Source organism: Scomber scombrus, chromosome 6 (genome assembly GCF_963691925.1).
Source record: "Scomber scombrus chromosome 6, fScoSco1.1, whole genome shotgun sequence".
NCBI classification, from domain to species: Eukaryota; Metazoa; Chordata; class Actinopteri; order Scombriformes; family Scombridae; genus Scomber; species Scomber scombrus.
In genome coordinates, this window is record NC_084975.1 from 15,350,720 (window position 1) to 15,370,221 (window position 19,502).

A 19,502-nucleotide genomic window follows, 5' to 3' on the forward strand; every position below is an offset into this window, starting at 1 on the left:
AAAGCCGCCACTGTGCAGGCACAGGACCCTGTGACATCGCGTGAGTTTCCTCTTTGCATTATTAACTATATATTATTTTTATTCAGAGGAATCACTATCGGACACATATTTTTATTCTAAAGGATTAAGTTCTCCACGATAATTTGGATGTCTGCCCTCCCGTTACAACTGTAGAAATCAAAAATGTGTGACTTTCGTTCAGGCCTTCTCGGAGGACGCCCGGTTGTAGGCCCAGTGCATGCTGGTGGCGGCCCCGCTCTTGTGTCGGGATCCACCGCTAACGTGAAGCTGGTAAGGATAAACTGGTCAGAGCAATTAAAGGGGAAATGTTGCAAGAATATAACTCCGCTTTGGTCCTAAAATTATATATAGGGCAATTGTAAACACGTCTGATGTACCACAGCATTACAAACTTTGCACAAGTTGCATGTTGAACGTTGTTTTATTGAAACCGACTCTGATGTTGCACACATCGCATGGCGATGGACAGCAAAGGGTTAATTTTTTCCGCCGCCGACATTTTTGTTCGGCGCTCTACGGCAACTTTTTTAACTTAGATGTGTGCAAGGAGCCACTGCGATGTGTCACAAACTGTGCATTAGCTCATATTCAGACCCCGGAGTGCACAGTGCGTGTGTTTTTAGATGTGTTAAGGTTACAGCTTGCATACTCGGGCTCTCGGCTCTTTGTTGCCCAGAGCTGCTGATGCTCATCACCTCACGCATGGATCAGCACCGGCTAACAAGGGCTAGCACGGAAACGAAAACTGCATCTACAGCAAAACAAACAACCAACATGAAAGATGTGTTTAGCAGAGTGTTTGTGTTAAAGTAGAGGCTGTAGCAGTTACTGTGTAGTGTACATAACACTGAATAGATAGAAGTCTAATCCCTGGTCCTTATAATATTGTTAGCCGGTGCCTAAGGGTTGAATGAACTTGGCAGCAGTTTGTCTCTTGAACACTCCCACGGGGTAGTAACCTAGGACCCCCTCAGTGACTTACAATTACGCTAACATTTAAAAAAAACTACAACAAATCGGGTCATAAGTAACCATTGTCTAAGCTGACATATCTGTCAGTTGGCCAAATGTGTCACATTTCCACGTTAAAGCGCGCCATTCATTTGATACTAACGTAAAACTAAAGCTTGCAGCAGCTCATTGAGAAGTTTCATGTTGCCAGTGGTGGGTTTGTGCGTCAGAGAGAGATGTTATTGCTCTCTTGGATGTGGTGCTTTGCAATGTTTGTAACAAGCATCATTCATTTGTGTACTCCTACCAACACTTTGTCTTATTAAAGTGACAGAATTAATTAAATCTTGAGCGTACAAATGAAGATATCTATGAATTGTATTCTAAATTCATACAATATCGGTGTCCTGGAGAGTTTCGATCTTACCTTACAACCAGTATACTCATACAGACTGTTAGAGTGTATATTAAACTCTCATCTTGTTTGTGGCTGTAAATACAGTGTACCTAATATTATGTTTTCAAAACATTGTCTGCTTCAAGCTTCTCAAATGTGATTTTTTTTTTTTTTTTTTTTTTTTTACCATTTTCTGACATTTTATAGATTAAATTATTAATCGAGAAAATATAAATTCATTGCAGCCCCATCATTAAGTGTTGACTCAACTCTGAGAAAGATATAAGATTTTCTTTTAGGTCCTTGTCACGTTTGGACAGTGTTTCTAATCTCGATGATTCCTCTGGTCTTTGTTGTGCTTCTAGTGGTGAGGACCCAGACTTTTTTCAGACATGTCTGTGAGGGAGTCCTTTAACCCCGAGAGCTATGAGCTGGACAAGAACTTCAGGCTCACACGCTTTGCTGAGCTCAAGGGCACGGGCTGCAAGGTTGGCTCTCTTTACTAAAATTTGCCTTGAATTCATCATTGTCTTTGTAAAACTATACAAACTATTAAGCATCAGAGCTGATAAAATGTGTGAAAATTGTCTTCTTCGGGCACAGGTGCCCCAAGAAGTTTTACAGAAGTTACTAGAAACCCTACAAGAGAACCACTATCAAGAAGATGAACAGTTCCTGGGAGCAGTTATGCCTCGATTAGGTAATTATAACCTTTAAATAGTACCATATTTACAGATACAACAAGTTGCAAAGTGCTTAAGAGTAACAGAGCTTCATCAAACAACAGTAACTTCTATAACCATAATAGGAAAAAAAGCCGTCCTGCTGCCTGATGGAGGTTTGTGAGCAGTTGTCACAGCTGTCGATTGTGACGTCACACCCCCTTTTAATGTTGTCAAAAAACTTACTAAAAACAAACTCATCAGGAAAAGTTAGCATTTGGACAAACATCAGTGTGATAAGAACTACCTAAAATGACAGAAATCATCTTTGGGGGAAAATTTTTGACGTGTGCTTTTATTTTTTACTTTTTATTTTGGCTAGCCCATGGCAAAGGGGCGGGATTTGTGACCCACACTGCAGCCAGCAACCAGTGGGTGGTAGAGATATTTTGGGGAGCTGTCCATATGTATATACAGTCAGCGGTTATGATAGAGAAGTTTATTCTCTGCAATGGTTGAAACCAGTTTTTAGCAGGCATTGAAAAAATAGTTGCTCATATGAAAGTCTGTATTATACATAAACCCCAAATTACCTAACAATGATGACTCTATTTCATGGTGGAGTCTTGCATGAATGGCACTAAGAAGAATACCAGGATACAAAACTATTCTTTAAGTATTTAAGTAAAACCTTAACCTCTATTCTGAAATGAACAGCCTACCAGTGTAGACTAGGGATGTCCCGATCCAGCTTTTTGCACTTCCGATCCGATACCGATATTGTAGCTTTTAGCATCGGCCGATACCGATACCGGCCGATCCAAGCATGTATTAAAGATTAAAGATATTTACTTATTTTGTTGTTATACTCAGTTATACTCAGTTATACTACTTAGTTTTGAAAACAAACTGGATCGGGAGTCCGGATCGGGATTTTCCCGTGCAGGCCGATCCGATATTGATATGCATTTTTTTGCTAATATCGGCGGCCGATCCGATCCAAATATCGGATCGGGACATCCCTAGTGTAGACACACTGAAACAAGGTTAATTTCTTTTCATGTATCTAGTTACAGCCTGATATACAAATTCTGTACAACCTGAAGCTTTCTGACTGCTCTTTTGCTAAGGTTTTGTTTGTTCAGTACCATGTCACACATGCACCAATGGAACCTAAATGTCTACAAAATGATTTTTGAAGGCATAGGCATGGACACCTGTGTGATCCCTCTCAGACATGGAGGCCTTTCACTTGTCCAGACAACAGATTATATCTATCCTATAGTGGATGACCCCTACATGATGGTATGAATCTTTTCTTTTATAATTGTTTACCACAATGTGGTCCTATTAATTACAAATAAATGTGACAGATTAAATGATGTTGCTGTTATATGTCTTTGTAGGCATTTTTAGGTCTGATGGCCTATGTTACATGCCAGCTCTTAAATTAATTTTTTAGCATTTCTGTTTCATAGGGGAGAATTGCTTGTGCCAATGTTCTAAGTGACCTGTATGCCATGGGAGTGACAGAGTGTGACAACATGTTGATGCTTCTGGGAGTGAGCAACAAAATGTCAGAGAAGGTAAGAGTTGATATTTTCACTTTTATGTCTTGCGTTAATGGTATAACAAACATAATACCACACATAATAAGGTTTCTGTTGTTGTCATGAATGATATCCTGTTGTGCTCTCTATTTCTGATTTCCCTGGGTCTTTACAGGAGAGAGACAAAGTTATGCCGCTGATCATTCAGGGTTTCAAAGATGCATCAGAAGAGGCAGGCACATCTGTAACAGGAGGACAGACGGTACTCAACCCCTGGGTGGTGATGGGGGGAGTTGCAACAACAGTCTGCCAGCCGAACGAATTCATCATGTAGGGATGAATTTCTAAAACATATTCCTTAGCTGTGTTGTTCACAGCTGCTTCGGTAAGCATATAATTTTGTTGTAACAAAAAAAACAAACTATGATGTGTTTGATATTTCTCAGGCCAGACAATGCAGTGCCAGGAGATGTGTTGGTGTTGACCAAGCCATTAGGGACACAAGTGGCTGTTGCAGTACATCAGTGGTTAGATATTGTAAGTTTGCTTCTTTACTCACTATTCATTTTGTCAAAAAATGTTCACATCATGCATAACAAGAACACCTCTTGTTGTTTAGGATAACCAGTGATGTCACTGCTTCTTTATATTCTCTTTCATCTCTCAGCCTGAAAAGTGGAACAAGATCAAGTTGGTGGTAACCCAAGAAGATGTAGAACTTGCTTATCATGAAGCAATGATGAACATGGCTCGCCTCAACAGGACAGGTAAAAGTACTATGAATGTGTCCAATTAACTGATAGTTCATTCATAACTGTCAAGCACAATGTTTTTGTACTTACCTGGTTATCATCTTTATTTTCAGTGGAATAAGCATGCTTGAATACATTGAATACTGCTGCAGCTACTGTAATTGAGCTCTATTGCACTCTCTGTTGCTAATTAACATTGTGAGGCTCAATGCCAAAGAAAACCTGGGCTAACTTAAAAACATTCAAAGATAATGTGCCATGTTTTCAAACATAACCTAAGTCTCCCTCTCTGTCTTCCCTTATAGCCGCTGGTCTCATGCACACCTTCAATGCTCACGCAGCCACCGATATCACAGGGTTTGGCATCCTTGGCCATGCTCAGACTTTGGCACGACAACAGCGAAGTGAAGTGTCATTTGTCATCCACAACCTCCCAGTGCTCGCCAAGATGGCTGCGGTGTCAAAGGCCTGTGGGAACATGTTTGGACTCATGCACGGCACCTGCCCTGAAACATCAGGTATGTGTGTGTGTATGCATGGGTCTATTTTCGTCTAAGTAACCTCCCGTACCATTATTTATTTTAAGCTATATTAATTTACAGCACATAGAATATTTTTTTAGAGAACAGCATGCTTGTAAGGCTGAGCACTCCCCAACATCATCACACATAATAAATAATTAATGGTCATTGTGCCTTACCACATCTCCTTTTTTATTTACAGGTGGCTTGCTTATCTGTCTGCCTCGGGAGCAGGCTGCCCGCTTCTGTGCAGAGATCAAATCCCCAAAATATGGTGAGGGCCACCAAGCATGGATCATTGGGATTGTAGAGAAGGGAAACCGCACTGCTCGCATCATAGACAAACCACGGATCATAGAAGTGGCACCACAAGCTGCCACCCAGAATGTCAACCCAACTCCTGGTGCAACTTCTTAATCCTCTTTACCTGCATCATAGACCGGAACCACAATAGCTCTGCTGAGTGATTTTAGACACATAAACTACAAAACCATCCTAGAGTGTATACACAGAATAGTATGTACACAGAAAAGACTGGGTTGGCGTGTATCTAGGTGAACAGCCCCACACAGGGGCCAAGGCGGCATGTCATCACCCAGTGGACTCAACCTACAATATGCCCATGATAAAAATTGGTAAGAAACAGTGCATAATTCAAATCCATTTGCCTTTCGTGTCTGTTGTATTTTGTTATGTTAAATGTATTCACTTCTGGTAAGAGGCCAATGAAGACAATGATCTGATACTGTTGATTCATTTTGAATCTTAGGAAGTCTGTGGTCTGTTGCCTCTTTGGCTCTTAAAATTGCTCTCATCCAGCAAGCGTGCTGTGTGATGGTTGTTTTTGTTTGTTCACTTTGTACAGTTATAAAGCCTAGTTTTAGTTCATTGCTGTAACTGATGCCTTGAAAGAAACCTCAGTGTGACCAGAATGGTTTGTTTTTTTATTACTTTGACTTTTTGTATTGTCCCCACCTAAACTAATAAATATTCAAATAGAAGATGGTTTGTTCTTGCCCGCTATTGAGGAGCTGCACTCATCTGAATGAGCTAAATCTAATGTGACATTATCTGCTTACATCATAAAAGTGCAGATTGATTGTTTTTTGACTGAAACAATAGATGCACATTGATCTGAAGTCATAGATGAATCATGAGTAGAAATCTGCATTCGCCTCAGGAACCTTTTGCCATCTGAGTTCCCAATAGATGATCATATTTAGGGTATTATGATGTATAGAAATTGAATTATATGACTTATATGAAAAAAAAAAAAGCAGTCTGGGTTGTTTGCCAAGAAGTACTCAGTGAGTTTGTTTCCTGTTGCCTTTGTTTAAGATCTGGTGCATTTAGTTTTGCTAACTCAGTGTTGACAGAAGTTTCTGAGAGCAATCTGACTTACTGTAATGAAGCTTCCAGCTGATTTAAGTCCAGATCTTTTTTTGTTTGTCCTAATAGCTAGGATGTATCTCGACGGCCTCTGTAAATATTCATATGGAAATTAGGAACAAGATATAACCTCCACACCACCTCTTAAAATAAAATGATCTTAAAATAGATTGGTTTTGTGTGTCCATTTTTTGTGTATTCATAGGGTTAATAAAATTTTACAATAACAGTTTTCAGCAAGGTTACCAGAATGATGAATTTCTATTGATTTGTATGTCTACTATTAATATATTGCCCAAAGATAATGATGGTGATCTGTATGTAAGGAGTGCAAAGTCGTTTTATTTTCTTATCAAGCCTTAGAGCAACAGCAAATTCATAAATACTGCCATATAACAAGTTACATTGGTTCTCAAACAGTGAATTCTTCAGGCAGATATATTTACAAGTTTCATATTCACAAACTGACAAAATTTTAAAGGAGGAAGAAAGAATGATTACAAATTTAAACATCCCATCATTAAAGATTACATCATTCCCTCTGCACCAAAACAAAGTACAATAGAAATAGAAATAAGTTAGAGGAGTAACAGTTCCTTGTGTTTGACAGAGTGGAATGACCTGTTCCTATAATGTGACCCACCAGGAAAGCACAAAAATCATAATTGCATCTGTCACCGGCAAATAATTTGACAAATCTATACATCTGTTGAACGTTGTTTTCCTTTTACAAATGAAGCACAACAAAGATAGACTCACAAGTTGTATGGTATGTGTGCCACATTCAGTATATCTCACAGTCTCTGTTATATGTGCTTTTTCCCATTTTCCAGCTGCACATGCTCAGCTGTCTTCTTATCGTTTTCAGGCTTGAAAAGTGCTTGGATGTCAATCATGGCCTTCTGAATGTTCTGACCAAACCGACACGAGTCCTTAATGTGACAAAGAGAGGGAATAATGAGAGACAGACATACTAAAAGAATGCTGAGTTTTGAAAGATGGCATAAAAGGTACAAAAATTAGTATAATATGCACGGTTCTTACTGTGTCAGGGCAGGAGTACTTGCTGGAGATGTGGAATGTGACGAGGTTTTCACCTACAATAATATATGACACACCATAACCATCATCAGCCACCTAGGGGTAGACAAGAGATTCTATTATTTCACTGAAGAAAGCCCTTGCAGATAACAAAAGGGTTAAAAAAAAGAACAGGGTGAAATGCTACAACTGTTCATCTTATGCATATCTCCAAAATACAATGATTGAACTCACTGGGCCAAATCCACCACCTGCACCCACATATTTGGGGAACGTGTTGATGTCAACTAAGTTGAGCTGCTGCTGAGGAGTCTGGCTGGTGGACAACTTCCATGGCTCTGAAAGCACCTAGAAGCAAGGACATTGAATGTTGTAATGGAAAAGGTACAATTACAAAGAAGAAAGTTGGTGATAGGTTAAAAAAAATCTGAATCAGAAGAACAGACAATGATAGTGAAATGATCGATGATCATGGCTCTTACCTTTTTAAGAAATGGGGAGTCAAGACCAAGATATTTGGAAACTATGTAGAGACAGAAGAGGTGACGGTCGATACCAGAACCAGTCATGGCCAGACGGTACATGTTTTGATGCTTATCTGCTGCCTTTCGAAACAGGGCAAGTCTCTGAGTTTTCTGTTCACAAAAACAACAAACATATACTCAATGTATATATGCTTTTTCTGATGACAAAACTGCATCCAGACCTATACATACTGTACCTATGACATTCACCTCATATCAATTACCTTATCTGTGTTATGTTAACCTGTCAGTTTAATCCTGCCAGAATATCAGTTGGTTCAGGGTCCATGTCACTGAATTGCCTCCATTGTAGGTCTTGGTGACCAAGACCTAAGCAGCACAGTGTGCCCTCTGACAGTGTGACCAATGACAATGACTTTTTATACCTAGAGGTATTGTGTAACTAACAGACATTGTGAAACTGATATCATTAATATTTTACATCAAATATGTACAAAACTGGGATTATTGACTCCAATGAAGTCTCTCCTCAATCCTGCTGGGTTACGTACATCTGTGATTCCACTACTACAGCTGCTCAAACACAAATAACTTTATTTACTGAAGATCTGTGGTTTCATGTTGTTTTATCCTGATTTTCTAAAAGTGTTTTTATGTCTTTGTGTGTTCTGCTTACCGTTGCACCTACTTCCTCCATGGCTCTGACAAATGCAACAGCCTCAGAGGTGCAGGAACGTACTGTCTCTGTCCGACCATCTTTGAACATACGAGTCATTGATGACTCGTATGTCAGGCAGAACACTCTCTGATCCTATGAAACAGATGGATTAAGATCATTTAGTGAAGGCGGATGATACAATGAAATATTCACAAGACAACAGTGAGCAGCACTGCCAGTAATGTGATTCTACTGACAAGCCAGAGGATTACTGGAATCCTACCCTGAACTGTGCCAACTGCAGGGCCAGCTGAATAAAGGCATCAGGGCTTGTCCTGCACTTCTTGATCAGGCCTTTTCCAAAGTCTGCAAACACATAGCCATGGAAGTCCACATCATCAGCTATGTGTTTGGCTAATAGGTATGAAGTCTCAATGACTTCTTGGCACTGAGAGAAGGGAAAATAGAAACATACCTTGGTTAGTTTTGTGATGGCCTCACAGTGATTAAGTTAAAATCAAACAGGTCAATGGTGTTAGGCTCAACTGTACCTCCTTTGGAATCTGCCACTGTAGTCGAGTGGGATGAGGCAGGCCCTTGTTCACATCTCCTTTGCAGTGTCCCTCCTCTGTGTAGCCCAGATGAAAGCAGTCTGTTGCAAGGACATACTACACAGACAGAAAATTACAGCTGAAAAATCCTTCAAACTTTGAATCATTGCTTTAACAAACAATATTAGTAGGGATTTTATACCTCCCACATATGTCCTACAATTGGTGCATCAGCCCAAGCATGTTCAGTATTTACACCCATTTTTCCATTTGGATAAGAAATCAGGGTAAAAGACTTGTCAAACCACCTGCAAGAAAAGAAAGAACCATGTTTTTTATTTTTTTAATATAGAAAAACCAGTAACTAAAAGTCAAGCCAGTACCGCACTCAATGGCTGACTTCGCTGCTTACCTGTCGTAACATTTTCCATGAAGCAGGGACTTGGCATAACCGTCAAGTGAATTGGTCTTTGCAGGGTCATAACCCTGTGGTTCCTCATCTAGTGCCAGGAAGAAGGCAGCTGACTCAATGGCATCCAGGGACACTTTGTTCACTCCCTGGCTGAAATATTTAATCCGAGTCCGTGCCCATGGGATTCTAAAAGGGAATGCCAGATACAATTTTATTATTAGGTCTTTGTGTCTATATATGAATATATCTAAGTGGATGTCTCTTATGAATGTGTCTTTATACAGTATATACCTGTTTCCTGCAGTCAGTGCAGCTAATTTCAGTTCTCCGGGTTGTGGTTCCGATATATCATTGAGGATCCTTTGAAATTGTGTCTCAAGTTCACTGGGTAAGAGGTGGCGCCCTCCAGTGTACAACCACAATTGAAAGAATCGGCCCTTGTGATAGACGACCAGGTGCTTACGGTCAGTTAGGTGCTGCACAAAATCTGCCCGGAACAAGGGTCAACAAGAAAAATAAAATAAATGATTGTGTGAACAAAGGACAGAATGAGAGGGAAAGAGCAGAAAGCTCAGCTCCGATACTGAATCCTAAGTGCCTTCAATGCAGTTGTAAGATAATAAATCAACAGTGACACACATGGAACCGGGCATTTTTGACCATACCTCAATTAGGTATGTAGTAACAGCTCATGGAACACATGCACTGTGACACTACTGATGACAGGTGTGGTCAAAATAGCTGGAAAGTTTAAAACCAAGACTGCAGGAGATGTGAACTCTATAAGATTAAGTATTGATTAAGCCTTTAAACTCTAAACAACAATCCTGAACAGTTGCTTACCTGTCTCAATGCCAGGGATACGGGTGGTGTTAAACATCCTCTCCATCTGATTGGAGCACATAGGAACAGTCCCCAAAGCCCTCAGCTGATGAGACAAATGAAAAAGTTATCTTTGAGTTTAAACATGTGGGAAAGGAAAAGGAAAATGTACTGCATAGATGATTTTACAGTGTGTAAATTACAACCTAATGGGGTGGTGAAGGTTAAAATAAAAGACGAGTAGTAATGGGGTAGTGGTAGTGGCAAGTATTACCGGTGCATGTTCACCACGCTCCAGTTTGCGTCTGTACTGCAGCATTGCATGGACCACATTTCCTGCTCGTGCAGCCTGTCGATGTGTTGGGGTCATGTACAAGAGGTCCTTCACATAAAGAAAACACAACATGTTTCTTATAAATATTATTTTTGTTACTGGAATTTGGAAAAGTGAGGTTTCAAGAATTAAAGGAATGTTTTGTTTTGTAATTCTCATTATAATGTGTCTTATATACCTTTTCCCATTCCTTACTTCATCATTTCTATATTGCTATATTTAAAAACGAACAATACTAATCCACCATTATAACAAGCTGATGTAATCATAGTTTATCTTACCATAATATAGAAGTTACTGTTGACCATGATAGGGCTCCTGCCCTTGAGGTAAATGTACTCCTCCCACCAGTCACTTACCTAGAAAATATAGCAGTTTATTACATAACATGACACATCTGAATTTGAGCCCCAACGTTATATCAATACTTCAAATGCTACTCACATAATTTGTTGCCCACCAGGATTTTAGGATTAAATATCTCTGGAGCTGGGCTGCCTTGGTATTTTTAAAGTCATTGGCCAAAATTTCCATTTGCTTGTACTTTTCACTGTCCAGCAGAGGATGTACTGATTCAAGGTACTGTAGGAAAAACATGGTGTGTTGTCAGGACAAGAGAGCAGTGTTGTGAAAGAACAGAGCAGCTAAGACACACATTCACATGCTTAATGGAAAGAAAAACAATTATATATCTGAAAAACATCCATACACTGCAGCTAAAGCTATGGTATTTATTTTTTAGAAGAGCAACCAAGGGCAAAGCAGGAGTGGAGCTAGGGTGGGGCTTCAGGGGCTGCAGCCTCAAATGTTTTCTCCAAACCCCCGAATCTATTAAAATTTTAAAAAATTAAATCTGGTTGAAGTCATTTTTTTTTAAATTAATAGCCTAACTATTGTGATTAAGAATGAAATTTCGGAAGACATTTCAGTTGAGGTAGAGTGACTGAGTGAAATGTAATTAAAAAATAATGTAATATTTTTTTGTTTTCCTTTTTATTTAATTCCTTGTTGTTATTTATTTATTTATACATTTTGGAAAATTGTTAATAAGGACCAAAATAAATCATTACTATTACTAATGTTTGCAGTAGTCATACAATGCAATACAATTAAATTCTGCATATGTGAACCATCCAAAAATTATTGGCCCTGTCTCTGGGTGCTCCGGGCTTAGCCCCAGATCTTGCCAACTCATAGGGCACAGACTGTATTTAACTTGCAGAGGTTGCAGAAATGCAGCTTGAACAGCAGGTGGTAGTATATTAAAATCACTGCGCACTGTGTAACATTAGTATTGTATTGTATCACTTGTTAGGATTGGCTTTATAGGTTACAAATGGTTAGACATTTGTTATTAGTAATGATCAAGTGTTTGTTTAGATATCAGAATACACATTATGACATGTAAATGGATTTGCAATGGGATTGCAGTCAGTATATAGAACTGTAATTAGTAACTGACATATACTTTCAGAAAATACTTGTCTGCCATCTATCAGTCTTGCTGCCTAACTCAATTATGGTGATTTTTAATTTTTAAAATTTTTTTAAGTTGGATCAATCAGAGTTTGGGAGATTTCATAAGTAACTTCTCAATGTACCCTAGATGAGAACCCTCTTTTATACCCTGTCAAAACCACAGATATATTTAGTATGTATTTATTTCAGTAAACTCTTGGGCTACATGCACTTGTGCATTATTACGTTTCTGGCCATTAAGGGTCAATAATGTATTATTACACACCCTCTGAATTGTTTCATCCACGCTGGGCACAGGGAGTCTGGGTAAGGAGGCCTGGAAGCTGTAAAGCAGCGGTCTGCGGCCAGAGAACATCTTCACTAGGCTCTGGGAACAAAGAAACAATATCTGATAAACATAAAGGCAATTCAGTGGCTTAGAGATTTAAACAGAGTGAATAAAAGACAGAAAAGCAGACATACCAACCACACTTTGGTGGACGTGGACATTTTTCCATGGGATTCAAAAATCCAGTCATGGTAGGACAGTAAACCTTTCAGAGTGTATCTCAAGAGATAAATGAGGAACAACCACAGTCCAGTTGCAAACAGGATGGCACTCAGCACTGCTCGGGTCTGGACTGACATACAGTCTCTGCTCAGAAAAGGCACAACACTGCCCTTGTTACACTGTGACTCATAGAGTTAAAGGTGAAATCAAACAGAAACCATATGTGCAGTTACTTTTTTAAAAAGCACATTCTCAAAGTAATCTGCTGTCATAAATGACAAGTTCATCTAAAGCTCCAGAAAAATATCTAAAAACTGAACCACAACAATCATTGACAAGACAATACTGCCTGCAGGGGACTTGCTCACTAACCTGTGTGGCAGATTTTCCTTGATGACATCAATCATTCCTAGAGAGGGGTCTATGCGGATATACAAGGTACTCATCATTGCAATCACAACAATCAGCCAACTAGACGGACTAGCAGGGTAGACTCCAGTCAATACACTGTTCTGTGAATGAAAAATAACAACACACCAAGATTAATCTCCCTTATCTATGTTCATAATGTGACAATAAATACCATTGTATATAATAATCTTAAATATACTCCACTGCTTACTCAATGACTCAAATTGTACAACACTAAAAACCACAGCTAGAAGTGTTGGCTATTGTACCTTGAATTGTATGGCTCGCTTCCTCCATGCTGTCACCCCTGACAGGTAGATGTTTTTGATTACCTCTTGACTCAGTTTAAGGTCAACACCATCTGGGCGCACGGTGAACTGGAAGCCCACCGCCTGATGCGCCTCAGCCATCTCTGAATATTACTGCGAATGACAGTGAAGGGAAGCTTTTTGACTCATCACATTTCAGAGTAGAAAACAGCACTGCAATAACAATAATCTAAAAATGTCAGTGGAAGTTGTGGGTGTTGTTAAAAGCTTGGTTGTTTTATTTATATTTGCTTTACAAATAGAAATATGATTTCACTGGGCAGCCAGACAACTGTTTTCCCTCTGCACAAGTTGCAATGTCATGAATGTAATTCAATACTGAATGGATGAATGAACTTCATTTATTCATAGGATGCAGCTGAATGTGCTTTACAATTCAGCATTTAAAACAAAACACCAAACTCATTTTCCCCTTGTGAATGTGTATGGTTGAAAATGAGAAAATCAGTGTTACTATCTATAAAGACACAGTTACACATTCATTAAATAGAAATGAGAGAAAATCAAAGATTAAAACAGTAGGAGAGAGAATGCAGCCAGTTATATGCTATACTAAAAAGATAGCTTTTGCATTCTTGTTCAAAATTGTCCACTGAGTCAGCAAGTTTAATATTTAACAACAGAGTGTCCCATATTTTGGGGGCATTGTGGCTAAAAGCAGCATCCCCAAAGATTTTAGTGGTGACCTTGGAAACAGTTAAAAGAGCGGCTGTGGAGGATCTTAGGGGACATGGACGATTAGAAAATAATACAGAGCCTATGATGTAAAAGGGGGCAAGGCCATTTTATGCCTGAAAAACTAAGAGAAAGACTTTGAAATCAATTCTAAAAGATACGGGAGGCCAGTGTAGGTCATGTAAAACAGGAGTTATATGATGTATCATTGTTTTTTGTTAAAACACTGTCAGCTTTACTCTGAATAGTCTGTAGTTTTGCAATGGCTGCTTTTGGTAGGCCAGTATATAGAGCATTGCAGTAATCAAGACAGCAAAAACAAAAGCATGAAGACACTGTTCAGCATCTTTCTGGCTCAGTAGAGGTCTCATCTTTGCTATATTACAAAAATCATAAAAGTTAGTTTTAGTCAACGAATTAAAATAGGCTTTAAAATTGAGGTAAGAATCTAAATATATCTTTAGGAAGTTCTTGCTCATACATACATTAATGGCTGATAAACACTGGACGGAGCATTTGGGTCATCTGGCCTCAGGGACTTGCCATGGTGACAGATTATTGATCCCAGTGGCAGAACATAAATTGAAAACAGTAAAGGTCCCAGGACAATGCCTTGAGCAAAACCATAGCCAATGTTTGCTGTTTCCAATATGTGTTCCCTAATTCTGACGCGGAATTTCCTTCAATTGTTGATGCCATTTTGTTTTTGTCACCTCTGACTTCTACGTGTCATAAAATCTCTATGTATGTATGTATGCATGTATGCATGTATGCATGTATGCATGTATGCATGTATGTATAATATGATATGTTTAAAGATAGAACATTCTTATTCTATTATCTATTATAAAGTTGCCCAGAAAAAAGAGGACCCCATCTCAGCCAATCAGTATTCATCAGAATTGAGCCGCGCTAGAATCCATTTTGGTATCCATTCTTCCAGGCTCAGCTTTAAATTTCATGACATACATGTCAATTAACATTTTTATCAACCATTTACTAATATTAGTTAGTGCCTTAATTAACATGTCAACCCTTAATGAATGTTAACAAGAGACATTTGTTAATGGTTACTTAATGCTTATTATTGCATTCTTCTGAATTCTTCTCACCGTATTAACTAATGTTGATGGAATCTTTGTAAACTAGTAACTATTAACTAATGTATAAATAAAAAAATAATAAATAGTGAACATGAAAACCATTAGTAAATGATTACCAGACACATTAGCCAACTGTTAATTAACTATTAGTTCATGCTTAATACTGTATAAACTAATGTTAATTAATGTAGTATTATTTAATTATTGTAAAGTGTTCCCAGTATTTCATTCACTGTTATGCATTCACTGATTTACTATTACCATGCCAACAATGTAAGTGACTTAGGGGTTTATAATTATTTACCAAATTACCTCCAAAATAATCTAATATGCATTTCCCAATAATTGGTAAACTAAATAAATAACAAAAATAAAAATAAAGGAGAGCTGCACTGTTCATCTGTAGTGTTTGGTCATAATGTGATATGGGATACACAGATGTCAGCATGAAAAAATAGAAATGTACTATAAAGTGTGAGGGGTTCAGTCATTGTCTTTTAAATGCAATGGCCTAATCAATAATATTTGCGTTCATGGAGTTCACAAACCACTCCGTGTAATGGCCAGAGTGACAGGTCTAGGATTTCTTTTTCCATGTCATATGACTGAACAGTCACCAAGTGGGACAAAGTTCATTGGCCAGATATAGCAGTGCACCGGCTGAGCATGTACGCAGACCTCAGATGGGCATGAAAATGTAAACACAACCAACAAATGAGAGCTTAGCCCTCTGCTATTACAAAATACTGTGTGAATATGTTGGACAAGTAAGTCAGCATTCATTATTTCTTTACACCCTTTCAAAAAACCTTTAAAAGTGCTAAAATCTATTGTTCAGCACTTGGTCATAGAACTTCCTCATAATGATTTTAATATGATCTTTACAACAACAGTTTAGCTAATTCAATGACAACAGCCTGAAATGTACTTTTTTTCTTCTTTTAGCATTTTGACCCTATTTTGTCATATCCTGATGCAATTAAATCACAAAGTTTTAAGAAACGCACATAATAACAAGGAATAGAAAAATCCTGCAGCCAACACACCATGCAGATATTGATAATAATTACAAATAAGAGGCAGAGCCATACGTTACCTTTTTCAGACCAGAGTCAGTATAATCCACTCAGGCTGAGGGAGGTTGTGACTTTGGTTTTTGTCAGTGAGGCTGTAACATTCCTCGGAGCTCAGGCTCACTCTGTGTGACTCCAGTGCCCTTGAAGTGGCTTTACTCAGGTAGTGAGATCAGAGCTGTCGTCCCCTGTGCTTTCCAACCCCCTCTCCTTCCCCCCTTCACTAACAACACAACACATACACTCCCTCTCTCTTTCTGTCTCTTCCTCTCAGACCCATGACATGCTTCTTTTTGTAACAAGACACCAAACATAGACAGAGCCTAACCTCATGTGCTGTGAGGTCTCTGCTATGTAACCATATCTGCTGCAGTTCCAGTGTTATGGTGGAACTGAAAGCAACCTGACATTTCCTTTTTACTAACTGAGCTTGCAAGCAGCATTCTACTATGAGAATAATCAATAAAAAAATATAACAATGTGATAAGAATGACAGCAGACAACTCTGTGTATGTAGGTAAAATTATCTGAAGATTTTAGTGTCATGCTTTTGATTTGATAAAAGTCTAAAAAAGGGACCTAATGGGGTTTATAAAGAGAGGAAAAAAGAAAAAGAAAAAGGAGTGCACCACTTTCTGTATATGTTGGCTTAATGGCGTGATGTTTTTTTGAAACTGTTTAGTTTAGGTTATATCATCAAAACCCTCAGATCCAGCAATGACAAAAGAAGGAGAAATGTATTTATTTACAAGCAATAAAATTATTTATTTTATTAAACAACATTAACATTAAACAAGGCATAAAGAAAGCTACTTGCTGGTGCAGCAGTTGTGGCTCTCTGATTAGGTCTTTACCTTCAGGGTAGCCTATAACCTTTAATAACTAGGTCGTTAATATTCAGGTATACAGGGTAATTTACCCCTTAGAATAAAAGTCCTTAGTATAGTCTGTGCTTACAGACTAATATTAAACTTAAGCACTGGATAACCATGGGGAGAATATAAGAAGAGTGATATGCACAAAAGATGACAATTGACCTATGGTCTTTTGGCCACAAAAACAATCACTCCAAAAACATGTACATCATAGCTCAAATTGTAACATCAGAAGTACAGATAAAAGATAGCCTCATAGCAGATGGAGATGGGTAGAGGAGGAAGGACTCTGAGGTCAAGAGATTGAAGATTCATCTTTGCAACAGTGTTGTGCTCTATACTTGGCATCAGGACCTGGTCATCTACAATTGTCCCCTGTCCTGCAAATGCCACTTTCTCAGCTCTGTGCACCTGGAGAAAAAAAGAATGCACTTCAGATACACACTACATAACTCAAATGTCTTTAAATCTGAGGGAGTAGTGATAGCTTTTACGCTAACAACCTCAGTCTGTTCTTATCATAAGTTCTTACCTGTCCCCATTTCTGTGATTGCACACTAAATGATGTCACCACATTATCTGAGTTGTTCCCACCAAACACAAGCAGCCTGTCAGTGGCACCCAGGAAGTAAAGAGTTGGGAGGTCTGCATCAGCTCTGGTGAGGGTGGGAAGCAGTTCAGACCACAAGTCTAAAGTGCAAAGAGAATGCAGGAGGACATAGTTTTCATACGTATAGATGAGATTGAAATGGAAATATCCTTTTATCAAACAGGGCTGTGCTGATCTGCTTTACCTTGTCTTGTATTGTACTGCAGCAGCAGTTTCTCTCCAGTCCTCTGGATGCTCCCCAACACATAGATATAGTTGCCAAGGCTAGTGGCAAGGGGCACATCATGGGACAAGGACATAGTGAACTGGAAATCAGTGAGTGGCAATGAGGAGACAAACCTAAGGAAAAGATCATATTGAATGACTAATACACCAACAATCAAGGTAATGATGTCTTCAGAGGTGAAAAAATCCATTAGAAAACAATACCAAAAAATAGTTGTACCGCACTGACAAAGAGGACACAAACCTCCATGTATCCTCCCATGGATCATAGAGCTCTACAGCTGTATAGAGAGCTGTTCTGGAGTCTGGAGTCACCAGGGAGTCCAAGTACCAGCCTCCCACAGCATAAATACAGCCTTCACAGGCCACTGCACTGAAATGCCTTCTGTGCTGTGGATTCGACAGATGGTGACAGTTTTCATCAGTGTTATAAAAATGACCGGGCAAGATTTTTTTATTTAGAGTAAGACAAACAGAAATGTCACCAAAATGATTCACAAGCTTGAATGATGGATGATGATTACTTGATTGAGTCAGCGTACCTTAATCAGAGGGGCTGTGGCGACCCATGTATGAGTGAATGGATTATACCTAAAGGAAGCTAGTTTGAACTCCCATCCTCTCCTCACACGATGCCTGTAGCCTCCTATGATGTACAGGTAATTATACAGGACCACTGCAGTGAAACACCACTTATCAGCCCTGAAAGGAAGCTCTGTAAGTGGATGCCAATATCCATTTTCCTCTGATCCTTTCAGGGTGAAGATATGTCGAGCACATTCTGTTTCTGGGTCATTCCAAGTTGTCAGGTTCTCTTTCCTGAGACTGCAAAGATGTGCATCACCTTGTGTCCTCAGGATGACAAGTTCCTCCTTCTCCTCATCATTAAGATACCTAGGGCATGAATTTGTTTTATTGACGAGAGATGAAGATGAAGCCAAATTATGTTATTAGACAATTCATTCATTCATACCTGATAATGTGAGGCAGCTCCAACAGATTTCTACTCAGATAGGTGAAAACTGTCATCTTCAGCTCGGTGCAGCAGATCTTCTGAGCCAGACTCAGGTAGGACAAACAGTTATCTGGCCTGAGTTCGTCTGCTAGGATGGACAGACACTTTGAGAGGAAGGCCTCAGCCAAGAGATAGCTGCTGACCTCCAGAGACACAAAGAGAGAAAACAAAGCATGGTAAGTTGGTTTTGAAGTGAATCACAAACATGCAATGCCCTAAAAGGAGAAATACACATTGAAATATGAAGTCTTTATACCTTGATGTGTGAGCCCAACTCCTCCTGAGGGACTTTAAACCTATTGTAGAAGGAAAACTCAAGGAGATTGTAAAAGATGGAGGATGACACATGGTCCAGGTAGATGAGGCTCTCTGAGGTCTCTCTCATTCTGGACTGGGACAAGGCTCGAAAGTACTCGCTGCACTCTGAAAGTCTTCCAAGGTCCACCTTAAAAAAATAATTATTAAACCAAGTTTGCTATGGCCTCCAGGTAGTTTCTGAATAACCTAAACTGAGGTTTAACTTACATGGAATGCACATGAGCTGGTTTGGACTGTAACCATAGGCTCCCCTCCATCTGCAAGGTTATATGTGCGGAGTGCCTCGCTGGTTTTCCAGTTCTCTGAGTCTGTTTGACATGATGCTCCACCTGTTATACCTGGGGATGCTGTCC

General features: G+C 39.1%; 3 protein-coding genes across 4 annotated transcripts; 1 reads left to right on the forward strand and 2 right to left on the reverse strand.

Annotated features, from left to right (window-relative positions):
* Positions 1–181: 181 nt before the first annotated feature.
* sephs1 (selenophosphate synthetase 1) lies at positions 182–6,413 on the forward strand. Its single transcript, XM_062420516.1, has 10 exons — positions 182–291; positions 1,735–1,857; positions 1,973–2,069; positions 3,233–3,336; positions 3,510–3,617; positions 3,757–3,911; positions 4,028–4,118; positions 4,249–4,348; positions 4,639–4,851; positions 5,057–6,413. Exons 2-10 carry the CDS (start codon positions 1,762–1,764, stop codon positions 5,269–5,271), a joined length of 1,179 nt encoding a protein of 392 aa, XP_062276500.1. The 5' UTR covers positions 182–291; positions 1,735–1,761; the 3' UTR covers positions 5,272–6,413.
* Positions 6,414–6,550: 137 nt separating this feature from the next.
* On the reverse strand, positions 6,551–16,144 carry cpt1b (carnitine palmitoyltransferase 1B (muscle)). Its single transcript, XM_062421616.1, has 19 exons — positions 16,130–16,144; positions 13,196–13,348; positions 12,888–13,027; positions 12,488–12,659; positions 12,291–12,392; positions 10,991–11,128; positions 10,828–10,905; positions 10,487–10,594; positions 10,234–10,318; positions 9,682–9,877; positions 9,391–9,576; positions 9,181–9,286; positions 8,979–9,095; positions 8,711–8,875; positions 8,446–8,580; positions 7,767–7,919; positions 7,519–7,632; positions 7,288–7,380; positions 6,551–7,175 (listed from the first exon to the last, which is right to left on the reverse strand). Exons 2-19 carry the CDS (start codon positions 13,334–13,336, stop codon positions 7,050–7,052), a joined length of 2,355 nt encoding a protein of 784 aa, XP_062277600.1. The 5' UTR covers positions 13,337–13,348; positions 16,130–16,144; the 3' UTR covers positions 6,551–7,049.
* A 745-nt stretch (positions 16,145–16,889) lies between these two features.
* Positions 16,890–19,394, reverse strand: LOC133982089 (kelch repeat and BTB domain-containing protein 11). Of its 2 annotated transcripts, none has more exons than XM_062421006.1 (8): positions 19,357–19,394; positions 19,088–19,276; positions 18,790–18,974; positions 18,359–18,710; positions 18,061–18,206; positions 17,776–17,930; positions 17,514–17,671; positions 16,890–17,392 (listed from the first exon to the last, which is right to left on the reverse strand). In XM_062421006.1, the coding sequence occupies exons 1-8, from the start codon at positions 19,390–19,392 to the stop codon at positions 17,210–17,212; spliced, it is 1,404 nt and encodes a 467-aa protein (XP_062276990.1). In that variant the 5' UTR covers positions 19,393–19,394; the 3' UTR covers positions 16,890–17,209. The 2 variants fall into 2 exon arrangements, with proteins under 2 accessions (XP_062276990.1, XP_062276991.1); XM_062421007.1 differs by having other exon boundaries at positions 17,269–17,392; positions 17,776–17,896.
* Positions 19,395–19,502: the final 108 nt, after the last annotated feature.

Excerpts from the sequence above, each read along its gene's own strand:
- cpt1b (XM_062421616.1), bottom strand. The coding sequence starts at position 13,336 with ATGGCTGAGGCGCATCAGGCGGTGGGCTTCCAGTTCACCGTGCGCCCA. Across the intron at positions 9,878-10,233 it reads TATCCCTGGCATTGAGACAG|ATTTTGTGCAGCACCTAACT; the intron begins GTAAGCAACTGT and ends TGTTCCGGGCAG. Across the intron at positions 7,633-7,766 it reads ACTCCCCATTTCTTAAAAAG|GTGCTTTCAGAGCCATGGAA; the intron begins GTAAGAGCCATG and ends CCTTGCTTCTAG.
- LOC133982089 (XM_062421006.1), bottom strand. The coding sequence starts at position 19,392 with ATGGTTACAGTCCAAACCAGCTCATGTGCATTCCAT. Across the intron at positions 18,207-18,358 it reads CCACAGCCCCTCTGATTAAG|CACAGAAGGCATTTCAGTGC; the intron begins GTACGCTGACTC and ends TCGAATCCACAG. Across the intron at positions 17,393-17,513 it reads AATCACAGAAATGGGGACAG|GTGCACAGAGCTGAGAAAGT; the intron begins GTAAGAACTTAT and ends TTTTTTCTCCAG.
- sephs1 (XM_062420516.1), top strand. The coding sequence starts at position 1,762 with ATGTCTGTGAGGGAGTCCTTTAACCCCGAGAGCTATGAGCTGGACAAG. Across the intron at positions 3,337-3,509 it reads TGGATGACCCCTACATGATG|GGGAGAATTGCTTGTGCCAA; the intron begins GTATGAATCTTT and ends TCTGTTTCATAG. Across the intron at positions 3,912-4,027 it reads CAGCCGAACGAATTCATCAT|GCCAGACAATGCAGTGCCAG; the intron begins GTAGGGATGAAT and ends GATATTTCTCAG.